This window comes from Pundamilia nyererei, unplaced genomic scaffold (assembly GCF_000239375.1).
Source record: "Pundamilia nyererei isolate P.nyererei 1_Seehausen unplaced genomic scaffold, PunNye1.0 scaffold00106, whole genome shotgun sequence".
Taxonomy (NCBI): Eukaryota; Metazoa; Chordata; class Actinopteri; order Cichliformes; family Cichlidae; genus Pundamilia; species Pundamilia nyererei.
In genome coordinates, this window is record NW_005187507.1 from 258248 (window position 1) to 270677 (window position 12430).

The 12430-nt window shown below is 38.9% G+C and overlaps 2 protein-coding genes across 2 annotated transcripts in view; one reads left to right on the forward strand and one right to left on the reverse strand.

Annotated features, from left to right (window-relative positions):
* The window catches only part of vwa5b1 (von Willebrand factor A domain containing 5B1), a 29407-nt gene extending 28413 nt beyond the window's left edge, over positions 1-994 (reverse strand). The window contains exon 1 of the mRNA XM_005740931.2: positions 723-994. The gene's annotated coding sequence lies outside the window, so the exon portion shown is untranslated. The remainder of the gene's footprint in view (positions 1-722) is intronic.
* A 2098-nt stretch (positions 995-3092) lies between these two features.
* Positions 3093-12304, forward strand: ddx19a (DEAD-box helicase 19a). The gene is made up of 11 exons (XM_005740932.2): positions 3093-3331; positions 3474-3537; positions 3644-3830; positions 3916-4008; positions 6705-6807; positions 6919-7033; positions 7127-7304; positions 9197-9434; positions 10274-10436; positions 11432-11623; positions 11713-12304. The coding sequence occupies exons 1-11, from the start codon at positions 3275-3277 to the stop codon at positions 11772-11774; spliced, it is 1452 nt and encodes a 483-aa protein (XP_005740989.1). The 5' UTR covers positions 3093-3274; the 3' UTR covers positions 11775-12304.
* Positions 12305-12430: the final 126 nt, after the last annotated feature.

Genomic DNA, 12430 nt, shown 5'->3' on the forward strand with positions numbered 1-12430 from the left:
ATAGATAGATAGATAGATAGATAGATAGATAGATAGATAGATAGATAGATAGATAGATAGATAGATAGATAGATAGATAGATATTTTTATACATACATATATGTCACTCTATAGATTAGAAAGTGAAAAATCAAGACTGCAAAAGATTCATTTTCTGTTACTGAAATGTCAATCTAAGAAACACTACAAGGAGAAATCACATCAACGTATATTTATAAAATCACAAGTTACTTGGAAATAAAGCATTACTGTCATGGAATAGGTTCTTATTCTTCAAAAGTCAATTTAAAAAGCTTCACTTCAGTGCGCCTAGTGAGCATCTGTCTCTTTAGGGTCCTCACTTTATAGTAATTAGTGTTAAAAAGTGGCAGTCCCAGGATGATTCTCTCCTGATTGACTCAGTCACATGAATCTTCCAGCCACGCTCTGGGGTTTGCCATCAACTCTGAACATTTTCTATCAGCAATGCAAGCGTCCTCTGAACTCATTAGTGTCGAATCAGAGAGCGGATGCTGTGGAAAACCACCTGTTGAAACGCAGTCTGTTTACACTGAGACGCAGCACTGGCAGTTTTAATCATCATCACACTGGCTGACCTTTTTTCTTCATTTAAAACAAATGACAGGCTTGTTTGAGATGCGGGCCGTCAGAGAGACACTCTGCAGCATGAAAACATATCTGATATGCAGATCCCCCTTTTTTTTGATCTCTCATTATCTTACCTTTCATTTGCGTTAACTTGGCATGCAGTAAGCTCCCTCTCGCTCTCTCTTTTTCTCTCTATCAGAAGTCCACTTGTCGTGAAAGATATCCTCCTCCTCCACCTCTCTCAGATGCCCCTTTTTTGTTCTCGCTCTGTGGCGTAGAGGAAATAGGAGTGTGGCCACAGGTGATGGAAACTACACATGCAGCGGCCACAAGAAAGGAAGGGTAGCTGCTGCAGCGGCTCAATCAGCAACATGTGGTTGCAAAAACTGTTTCATTTATTCTCTCCTCCTCCTCCTCCTCCTCCTCCTCTTCTTGACTGTGTGGACGCTGGAGTTTCAGAGAGAGACAGACAGAAAGAGAGAGAGGGACTGAGACACAGGGTCCAAAAACATCCCCCTTCCCATCCCCATTCAAAGCACCACCCACTCATTCAAGCCCTCGATGACAGTGTGTTAGGTATCCTCTTTAATAACATGAGATCAGTGCCTGACATGTACTGTAACACCAGGAGCAGAGAGGTGGGAAATACAGCGTTACAGGTCTCCCTCATATCACCTAGAATCTCTCCTGTGGTGCGATTGGAAAGCCCTTAATGTTTTTAATCCAGTGTGGGCGTTTGGCTGTCTCTCTGTTTTGCGATCACTCTGTTACATCCATCTGTTTTCTGCTTGAGGTTACCATGACAATTAATATGTCATTATAAAATCATTTTACTATAGTTGCAAACATGTAGATCGTTGTCTGTGTGCGTGTGGGTTGGCTGAAACTCAACATCCGCCTCCAAATTGAATTAACCTGCAGCCAATAAAGCTCCCTCCTCCTCCCCCCTTCCCTCGTGCTTTCCTTTCTATCTGTTTCTCGACCTCTCTTTCTCTATTTCTCACATCCACATGGCATGAATGGTAAAGGAAAACCCCACGTCAATCCAGAGCTTTTCTTTTGCAAAAATAAAAACTGCTTCTGTCATCTTTCAACTTGATTAATCCTTCAGTTAATCGTTTGATCTATAAGATGTCAGAAAATCCCAAATGTTGGTTGCTTATTTTGGCCACTTTCTAAAGACACAAGTCACAAAAATAGGCAAATCCTCACACTTGAGAAGCTGATAAAACCATCTCTAGTTTTGCACTGAAAAATTATTTAAATGACTGACTCATGAATTAGAGGAATCGTCCATCTCACACATGTAACTGAGTCATAAATTACATATTGTTATAATTACACAAAATGTGTTCTAAACCCCAAACTGTTCCTGGTATACTTGACTTTTAGGACCTCCAAACCTGTAATTATCTTCATTATCAGTTAGAGCCCCTCCTCATCCTTTTCTTCTTCCTCTTTGGTGCAACCCTATAAATTTGGGGTACCACTTTGGCCTCTCCCCTTTTCTACAGTTCCCCTGTGGGAGAGGTTGGTGTCATTTCTTTTCCAACATTAATTACATGTATCCACCCTGATGTTTCTGATTCCATTCATCCACTGGGGCTGAATGGAAGTCCCTGGGAGCCTATCCCAGACAAGTGATGGGGTACACCCTGTACAGGTTGCCAGTCTGTAGTAGGGCTCATGAAAAATCAATTTATCAAAAACATAAGTAATTTGTAAACCAAAGTGCATATAATTGGTAACTGCAGACTTGCTTTACGGTCGTTTCGGTGTGAAAAAAAACCCTTTAATATAAACATGTAAATTTAAGTGTCTTGAAGTGCCCTTAATAGCCTATACGGATTAAATTAACATTAATTTAACAAGGATCTTTAGAAAATATGGATCTTTAGAAAATATTTTAATTAAATTTAAATATGTAGTGCGTTGCCATCTATTTGTAAACTTTAACACGAACCTTAGCTTGAAAATAATGAATGTTAATTTACATTAAAATAGTCGCATTTAGTAAACTAGCACTAAAACATTACGTATGTAAACACACGTTTACGTTATAAAGTGCTGTATTTTTGCATTTAGCAGTTTAAGTGATAAAATTTAAAATACCTGTCGATGCGCAGTAATTGGTTGCATCTTCTATGAAGGGTGTGTCAGTAAGTTCATTGTGGTGCATTCACGTATCACTCAGAAAGTGCGTAAACGTATCGTGGCTTGTATTTAAGCGTTAAAAGTTCAAAACAAACAAACGAAATGTTTCTCCAAACTTGTGGAAAAAATTACTTTCTTGTATCACACAAAAAGAAAGATGAAAATGGCGCAGTTACTAGAAATATTTATCACATTATAAACTATCTGTGGATGGAACTTGATTAAAAGCTCTCTCACACATTTTACCTAAAGAAACGTCAAAGAATTGGCTTCAAAACGAAAAGCTGAAAAAGCACCACTACTCAGCTTGTTTTTGCTTTGATTAGTTGCGTCTGTGGGCTGAAGTTTTAATATAGTCAATATTTCCAACGCTTGTGAATGCGACACGCGTGGTCCAACAGCAGGTTGCGGTTGGTTCAGGTCGGGACAGCGGCGCGCTCACGCACATCGCTCATGCTGACATCAAACTTTTGCACAAAAAGAAAAAAGGTTGCTCGTCTCGGAAAAAAAACTACACAAAAACTGCCTGAAAATGTCCCAAAACTCTTGGGCAGCTGCAGTGGATGTTCAGGAGGCTACATCCTCACAGGTAACTTTTAAAGGTTACCCAACAACTTCCAAACTGTTGGGTCAAAACGCGTGCTAACTAGCTAGCTTAACGCTGACTTCGCTGTCACTGCTGCGTTATTTGCGCCAAAAAAATTTCAAACATATTTTGTTTTTTTCACCAGCTTGACTTTTCCAAAAAAGTCAGTGGAGTTCGTGGTCCACGCAACGTGATAGGAGACATAAACGGTAACTTAACTATTCGTTTTTCCTCCTTAAAATCACATCTAACTAAATTAACTGCTAACTTATGATTGTGCTGTCATGGTTGTTGCTGGCATTGCCACCTGTGTAGGGAATATCATGCCCGTGAAGGCCGGAAATGGAGGATGGGGAGAGGAGCGAGTCAACCTGGCCGAACAGTCTCTGCTGAACAAACTAATCCGCCGCTCACTGGTGAGGAACAGAAACCAGGTGGAGGTCCTGCAGGCGGACCCCAACTCTCCACTGTACTCGGTGAAGACCTTTGAGGAGCTGAGACTGTGAGTCTGCAAGGAAAACTTCCATCATGCTCGTTTGCTTTGTGTGTTACTTTTATAAAATTACCTTATTTTGTATTTTTAATAGGAAGCCTGAGTTGCTGAAGGGGGTGTACAATATGGGCTTTAACAGACCATCAAGGATCCAGGAAAACGCTTTGCCTATGATGTTGGCACAGCCGTAAGTCTGTTTATAAAAAAAACTACGTTTCAAATTTGTATTTGTTGATTTACATGAAGTTCAAAGATACAAGGGAATTCCATTTAATTTTAGTGTTTGTTTGTTTTGTCCAATTTGTTGAGCTTGGTGAGGCTCTGGTGGAGATTCTTGTTAATTATATGAGGCCGTGAGTGATAATGAGTAAGCTGCCTTCTCAAAGTGTTGTTTTATTGTATTTGCTATTCTGAACCTCTTAGATCTTGCCTTTGACAAGTATCCGAACATCAAAACAATAAAAACTAAACTGAAATGGCAAATTCAGTTGAAAACAAAATGAAAATGGGACTAATGCTGTTTTAACCCTGCCTCATATTGGTAACCTGTCCAGGGTGTACCCTGCCTCTCGCCCAGTGGTAGCTTGAATAGGCTCCAGCCCTGCCATGACCCTGATAAGTGGAAGAAAAAGGAAAGGAAAATGACTACTAGTTAGAAAATGCAACACTATAGTAAGTCAGATTTTTAGTCATTGTTTTGGTAGCGAAGGGAGAAATCTGTTTGATTTATTGACTGAAAACAGTTAAGTTGTTTGAGGGGAGAATCCCAAGTATCTGTCTGTTTTAAATTCGTAAATGTTACAGTAGCGTGCTCTTTTAAAATTTATAATAGTTTTTTTTTTTTTCTCAGTAAATTATCAGGTTGATAGTAATGGCACTTTAATGGACATCTCTTTGCTGTCATCTCAACAAATGGTGTTAAGGGCGTACAGTCATAATTTCCAGTGGCCAGAAAAAATGTACACTGTGGTTTTTCAAGTGGTTTACATTATTGTGTATTTTGCATTATTGACCACTTTTAGAGCTGAGAAACGGTTCCTGTGGGGTCCTGTGTTAAATGTATTTTTCTCTCACTTTTCTAATCATATGAAATAAATAAATTACTACATTACACCAATTAATAACTTAAAAATAACACACTTCATCAGGGGAAACATGGGGCATAGTGATTTTTAAAAAAAAAAAACATTACCTATTTTTAATACTGATAATTGCTCACTTAGAAAATTACACCACCAAAAGACATGCTGGGTAATGCTAGTTGGCTAGCTGCCCATTGTGCTGGCACAGCTGTGAGTTCATATTCACTAATTTTGAATTTGTGCCAAAACAATTAACTTGATAAATATTCTAAGAGATTTATTTAACAGCAATTTTAAGTTATTTCAGAAAAATGTTAACCATTTGCCTTTTTTCATCTTAAAGATGTGTGTGGATGTCACACTTGTGTTCATTTATAATGGTGCCTTGTGCCAAAAAGTTACACTATTTTATTAATATTTAAATATTTAATTACTCTTTAACAGATCCTTGCATATAGGAACCTTAAATTAACAAATGCTGTACAGACAGTCCAGCAAAATGCATACATACAGTTGGCCATGAAAAAAAACAAAGTACATAATCCAAATATCTTCCACTGTTGCCACAATTAATGGAAGACAACAGTTTAAAATGTTTCTTAAAAACAAGAGCAGATGGAGTAAATAACAGGCTGGATCTACTTCTGCTGCCTTTGGGAGACTAAACCTAAGCCCTGATTGAAACATCTGGAACTCAACATGTAAGAGAAGCTGAGGTTCCAAAACGATGATCTGTGCCTTTGAGAAGCTCATACAGATGCAAAAAGTCATTAAGGGCACAGCTTGACAATTCACCCCCAAGTTTGCTTCTATTTTTAAGACTTCCAAACCAGCAAATCATGGAAAATTAAATGACCGAGTCGAGAAAAAAGAATAAAATACTTGTTTAGTGTCATGGCTGCATAAAAGCTTCACAATTATCTATAAAAGAACAACCATTAATTTTCTTTTTTGCATATAGTGTACAATGGCCCAAAATTTATACCTGCTACCATAATGGTATGTGACTAGTCAACTGGACATACATACTTTTCTGCCCTTATTAGTCTTTTATATTGTTTTTACTTTATTTATATATAAAGGTGGTTGTTGGTTCTGATGTTAGGATGGTGTTGCAGGATGGGCTCAAAAAAAATGGGGTCAAAATCTTGTGTGTGGCGTTAAATAATGGTATCGAATAATTTCCTGGGTATTGGTATTGACTTTGAAATCTAGTATTGTGACAGCACTGCTTTTTTGCCTCTGATAAATGCTGTTAGCCGATGTTGACGAATTCAGCGCTGTTGGACTGGGACACTTGGCGAATAATCTCCCATAAGATGTGGAAATGTAATAAAACTGTTTATCAGAAGGAAATGGTAAACTATAGGACACTCAAGCCCAACATTAGCAGGCATTATTTTGTAAGCCTATAACAGCTTGTTGTTGTTTAGTCAGCTTGTTGTCAGCTGTTACGCGATGAAAGGGTCACAAGTCTAATCTGCTGACAACAAATAATTGAAACAATGGTGGGAATAAATAAACATGTTTATGCACATTTTTTTGGGGGGTGGAAACCCGGCCTCAACAAGGGAAGCCTGAAGAAAAGGGGGAAGGTTTGGGTTTTTTGGGGTTTACACAAAAAAAAACTAGAGTTGTTTTTTCTTCCTTCCTTCTTTTTTAAAAAAAACGACTGTCCTCCTGTAATAATAAAAAAAAAAATCTAAGCAGTCAAAATTTTAAAAACCCTTTCAAATCTTCAGCACATCGGGTTTTTCTGTGATTTATTCATTTCTTCATGTCTACTTTTTTCTGCTTTCAGACCTCAGAATCTGATTGCACAGTCGCAGTCTGGCACAGGTAAAACTGCTGCATTTTCTCTGGCCATGCTCAGCCATGTAAACCCTGACAATAAGTGGACTCAGGTAAGCAGAACATCCTCAGAGTATCACAGCATTTTCAATCTCTTGAGACAGCTGGTATCCTTTTATCAGACCCTGAAATGTATTCACTAGGTCAAAAATTTTTTCTTTTAGTGCCTTTGCATCGCACCGACGTACGAGCTCGCATTGCAGACTGGTCAAGTCATTGAGCAAATGGGGAAATTTTGTCCAGATGTGAAGCTGGCATATGCCATTCGGGGAAATAGAAGTAAGAATGTGATAGTGTTTGTACTCTCTTCTGAAGAAAAGATTTCTAGTCACCAGTCTGTGTTCACTGCGTGACTCTCTGCATTGTGTTCAGTGGAGCGAGGAGCCAAGTTGCAACAGCAGATTGTCATTGGTACACCGGGCACAGTCCACGACTGGTGCACCAAGTACAAGCTCATTGACCCCAAAAAGATCACCATGTTTGTGCTGGATGAGGCTGATGTGATGATCGCCACCCAGGGCCACCGGGACCAGAGCATTCGAATCCACAGGTGCACTCCTTTCCGTCTTTATGTTCATATTTTTATTTCCAGAGTTTTACAATAACAAACACTGGCTGGTAAATATGGCATGCAGTACAGTTCACCTGAAGCAGGTTTTTAATTACTTAGTATTTGGTGCCATAATCTATAATGTCATAGTTCATTTTATCAGTCATAGTAGGTTCAGCTTAACCAACAAAAGCACATCAGGTAGGTAGATTAGCCTGCTTCTGGCTTATTGTGGCCAGTAACTTTATTTCCACCAAAGTGGCACGAATCTTCACTAAAAATTTATTCAGTTGCCAGTTTTAAAAATAAAAGATATACCTCTGAACTACAGAACCTGTTGTTGGTGTTGAAAACACAGTAAGAAGACAGTACTGGTTGATGCCACAGTGCAGGCGTTCCACTCACATTTGTACTTAAATATACATGCACGTGGATTTTACTTGTGGGAGAGAGATGTGGGAAAAAGGATTCGGCTTAGGCAACTTGTGCTTTTCTCAACAAAGTTTCATAACACAGCGGGAATGAAGATGATCCTGTTGTATTTGAAGCTTCTCCTCTTAAACGCACATGGCAGTCTGCAAAGAGCCAGCATTATTACCAAGATAATAGTGAAGGTGGACGAGAAGAAATATTGTTCTAGTCTACAGCATCAGTGCTTGTTCCTAAAATCGCAATGAGAACATCTGTAAATAAGTATTGTTTATTGAACCACCTGTGTGAGTAGAGGAGTCTTTTCACCTCCTCCCATACACCTTTGATTTCCTTCTTGCGGCGACAAAGCTAATAAAGAACAAATTAGAATAAAAACCCTTGTGTGCAGATAAACGCAGTCTTTAAATCTGATGTCACAAAATGCTTTGCGAGAGCTGACAGCAGTTTTCCCTCCTCTGTGTCTGTGTGATAACCTGAAGCATGCAGGGATGAGTTTAAAAGGGGTCATGGAGAGGACTTCACATCATTTAAAACTCATTAAAGAGCGAGCAGAGACGATGTAAGCTGGCAGCCAAGTTAACATGATATCCGCTATATTTATATCTGCATACAATCCTGTCGTTTTAACTTTTTCTTAAACAGCATTTTTTGCTTGAGTGTCAGTGAAAAGATCGCTTCATATTTAAACTTGTTGAGCAGGTGGCCCATCAAAGTGGAGATTGATAATAATATATACATACATGCATGCATACATATATAAAGTATGATTCACAGCAAAAAGGGCAAGCTAACATTTTTAGATGTGAGCCAAGCAACATGAAGACTTTGTTCTCACAGGAAGGAATTCTTAAAGACCAGCATACAAAAAATAATTTCTTTTAATCGTGTTATGTTATGGAAGCACAAATGTAAAATTTTCCACCACAGTCCTCTTTTGATTCTAATTGTAGTCACAGTGAACCCTTCTGTTCGACTCTGGAAATCCCCTTTGTCACTGGCCTCAGATTTGCTGCATGTGTTTTTGTGATTGCGAGAGGAGAGGCTGCAGCTCCACCATGAACTACAACTTTGTCATTTTTATTAATGTATTTTTTACTGCTGGCATCATCAGCCTTTTCTTTGTTGATTAATATATTTTATTCACACATGCCATCTCTGTATTACATTTAATAGTTTGCACAGTTTTGAACCCTGCAGTACCAGCTTCAACGTGCTGCTCTGCTTTCCACTAAGATCAGTCTGGTTTATCTCAGGAACCTCATGTTTCTTTTAATGTAAAAATGTACTACAGGGAACACTTGTTAATCAGTTATATCAAAAGCCACATTAACATTCCTCCGTCTCAATATACCAATGTACACACAACAATAAACTGAAAAGAGAGGTCTAATGACTTAACATTCTTTGTTGTTTGTTTAAACAAGTGTTTTTTGTCACACTTTGTCTCCACACTTATGCAGACAGCTGCCGATGAACTGTCAGATGCTCTTTTTCTCTGCAACATTTGAGGACTCTGTGTGGAGGTTTGCAGAGCAAATTGTTTCTGAACCTAATATAATCCGGCTAAAGCGTGAGGAGGAGACTCTGGATACCATCAAACAGTTCTATGTGAACTGCAAAGAGAAGGAGGACAAGTTCACGGCACTCTGCAATCTATACGGGGCCCTTACCATTGCACAGGCCATGATCTTTTGCAAGGTAAGTCAGGTGTTTTCAAAGCTGCTTAACAAAAACTATGATTTAATGGTTTTAATTTGGCACTGAAAGCACTGTAACTCGTGAGAAGGAGAGAGCTCACAAAAAGAAGGGTTTTATGTCAGTAAGTTAGTATCCTAAATTTTAATCTACAGATAAAGTGTAGCTGAAGACACCAGTACTAGTAGTAGAGTAATAGTGCATGATGAGCCCCGAGTTTATTTGGCTGCAAGACACGGTGTTTTTGTTGACAGAGGAAATATCCTTTTTTTCAGGCTGTGGCTGCTTGTAGCTCTAGGTAGGAAGCTGGAGCTTAGAAAAAGCAGACTCGTGTGACCTTTTCACTTAATAAATGATCAGTTTTAACTCACCTGGCTGAAGGAGCGATGAGCTATTAAAGCTAAGGGGTAAAAAGCAAAAAAGCCAACAGTGATCCCGGGATTCAGTCAACCTATCCCCAGGCCCAGCCAAACCTAGCACCAGGCAGGGTGTAGAAAAATGGGATGTAGAGGACCCACCTGTGCCTCTCCCTGCTTGTCCGTATTAAAAATGACCTGTTGAGTGGTGCAAATGTTGGTATATGTCAGTGAATGAGATGTAGAAAGTAAGTATGACTGTGTGAAAACTAGAGTGCTATTAAAATTGAGGGGAGAAATGTGACACAAGCACAACACTTTTGGTCAGCACTGTTCATCAACACCCCACACACACACACACACACACACACACACACACACACACACACACACCACCACCCCACCCACCCAAAAAAACCCAAACCCTTAGTGTCTAAATTGTAAGTATGAGTGGTTATAACTTCTTTTCTTACCCTCTTTCTTTAGACCCGAAAGATGGCTGCCTGGCTGACAGAAAGTCTGACCAAAGAGGGCCATCAGGTGGCATTGCTAAGTGGTGAAATGACAGTGGAGCAGCGAGCTGCTGTCATTGAACGCTTCAGGAGCGGCAAAGAGAAAGTGCTTGTGACCACGAATGTGTGCTCAAGAGGTAAGAAGGCTATTAAGTGAGAGTTGATTGCCAATGATTGATACCAATGGTGGTAAGTGTGCACCCATTAATGTAGAGCTAGAGGTGGACACGTCTATTTTAAAGTGAGGCAGATTCGGTTTATTAAAATGTTTATTATTTAATCCATCAGTGGGGAAATTGTCTAAAACCTTTTTTTTTATTTTTTATCAGTGAGCCAGTGTAGATCACTTTAACCACTGTTGATCCCTGAAGTCCATGTCCATCAGCACTAGGGCTGTGCGATATGACCAAAATCTCATATCCCGATATAAGACATCTATCGTCCCGATAACGATATAAATCACAAAGATTTAACATTTTCTGTGAATCTCGGGCAGCTTGACTTGCGGAAAGTGTTTCCAGCTGGGCGTCGTGTACCTGGAGTCGAGTGTTTTAAAAAAACAGATTTATTAAAGGATGCATTTTTAGACATAAGTTGCACCGGCCGCTGTTTTCTTTGAGTATTTATTACATAGCGTGCTGCGGAGAAAAGCCTGTTCTAATGTTTGAGTCTAAGGTTTATTTTTTTTAGCACCTGACGGCTCCTTTTTGCTTCTCATCCATAAATACTCTGCATACTCTTTCACATGATTCAGGGTTGTTGTTTTTTTTAAGTCTCAACAGGATCTTGAGCTTTATTGTGAAAGGTTTATGTGGAAAATAAACAAGCGGACAAGCGAAGGTTTTACCATCGTTGTTGCTAACGACAGTGCATAAAAACAGGCGCTTGTCCGTCCGTAGTGTGGTTATATAAAATATAAGCGAAAGAGAGAACTTTAAGAAATTAATATAGTCACTACAGTGACCATCAAAATGATGAAAAAATATTGCCGTAAACAGTTTATTTTGCGACACCACAAAACAAACGATAGCGTAAAATGAAACAATAGGCTTTTTTATATCGTCATCCGATATATATCGTTATATCGAACAGCCCTATCCAGCACTTACTATTTTGCTTACATGGATTGCAGGTATTGATGTGGAACAGGTGTCTTTGGTGGTGAACTTCGAACTCCCAGTTGATCTGGACGGGAATGCTGACAATGATACATACCTTCACCGCATTGGCCGTACCGGCCGTTTTGGCCGACGTGGATTTGCCGTTAATATGGTGGACAGCGAGCACAGCATGGACATTATAAAACAGATTGAGATGCATTTCGGTATGTTCCATTTTTTTTACTCGAGCTTGATACAATTGAGAGAATCCAGATCCTAATGACGCATCCTCTTTTTTTCCTTTCACCTACAGACAGGAAAATCATCAAACTTGACACCTCCAATCTGGAGGAAATGGAGAACCTGATAAGCTGAAGTTGCAACAACCAGACATGTTGCCTAAAATGTTAATGACCCCCCTTCCCCCAAGGATTTATTGTTTGCACTTTTATTGTTTACAGATGCATGCGTGTGTTAACTGTGCCAAACAAAGTTTGCACTTTGATTTTGTTTGCCTTTGTTCACTGACGTCACCTTAAAGCATACAGGAGTGTTGGATTGCAGTGTTCTTTCATTTATTTGTGCAGTGAAATATTAATGTAGTTAGTATAGATGTTTGCATGATTTGAGTTTGATCAATTATCCTTGAGTGGCTTAAAGCATTTTAAAAGTTTAAAATGCCTGTCTTACTGTAGCGGGAGTCATAATTTCATGTGAGGATGTTGCTGAGTTTTTTTTTTTTGTGGATTTAAAAAAAAAATCTTGTTAAAGCCTGCTGAGAAGATGACTTAAAGTTTAAAAAATAAGTTAATAAAAAGAGAGACAGAGGGAGAGACCTGATAGCTTTTTCCCCCTTTAACTTTACTGTGTGATTGTTTCAATAAATTTTCCAGAGTTGGCACAAATGGTATTATGAGTTTGTTGAAACACATTTGAGCATAATTTTATTTAAAATTTAAAACTGTATTTTCAGTTAAGCAGACTAATTCACTCACTTTGGTGTTGACTACCATTTCTGTGAAGTCAAACAC

What these genes read in the sequence shown, in the direction of transcription:
- ddx19a (XM_005740932.2), top strand. Translation starts at nt 3,275, where the DNA reads ATGTCCCAAAACTCTTGGGCAGCTGCAGTGGATGTTCAGGAGGCTACA. An exon ending in ACCTTTGAGGAGCTGAGACT is followed by an intron (nt 3,831 to 3,915) that starts GTGAGTCTGCAA and finishes TATTTTTAATAG; the next exon opens with GAAGCCTGAGTTGCTGAAGG. An exon ending in CACGAATGTGTGCTCAAGAG is followed by an intron (nt 10,437 to 11,431) that starts GTAAGAAGGCTA and finishes CATGGATTGCAG; the next exon opens with GTATTGATGTGGAACAGGTG.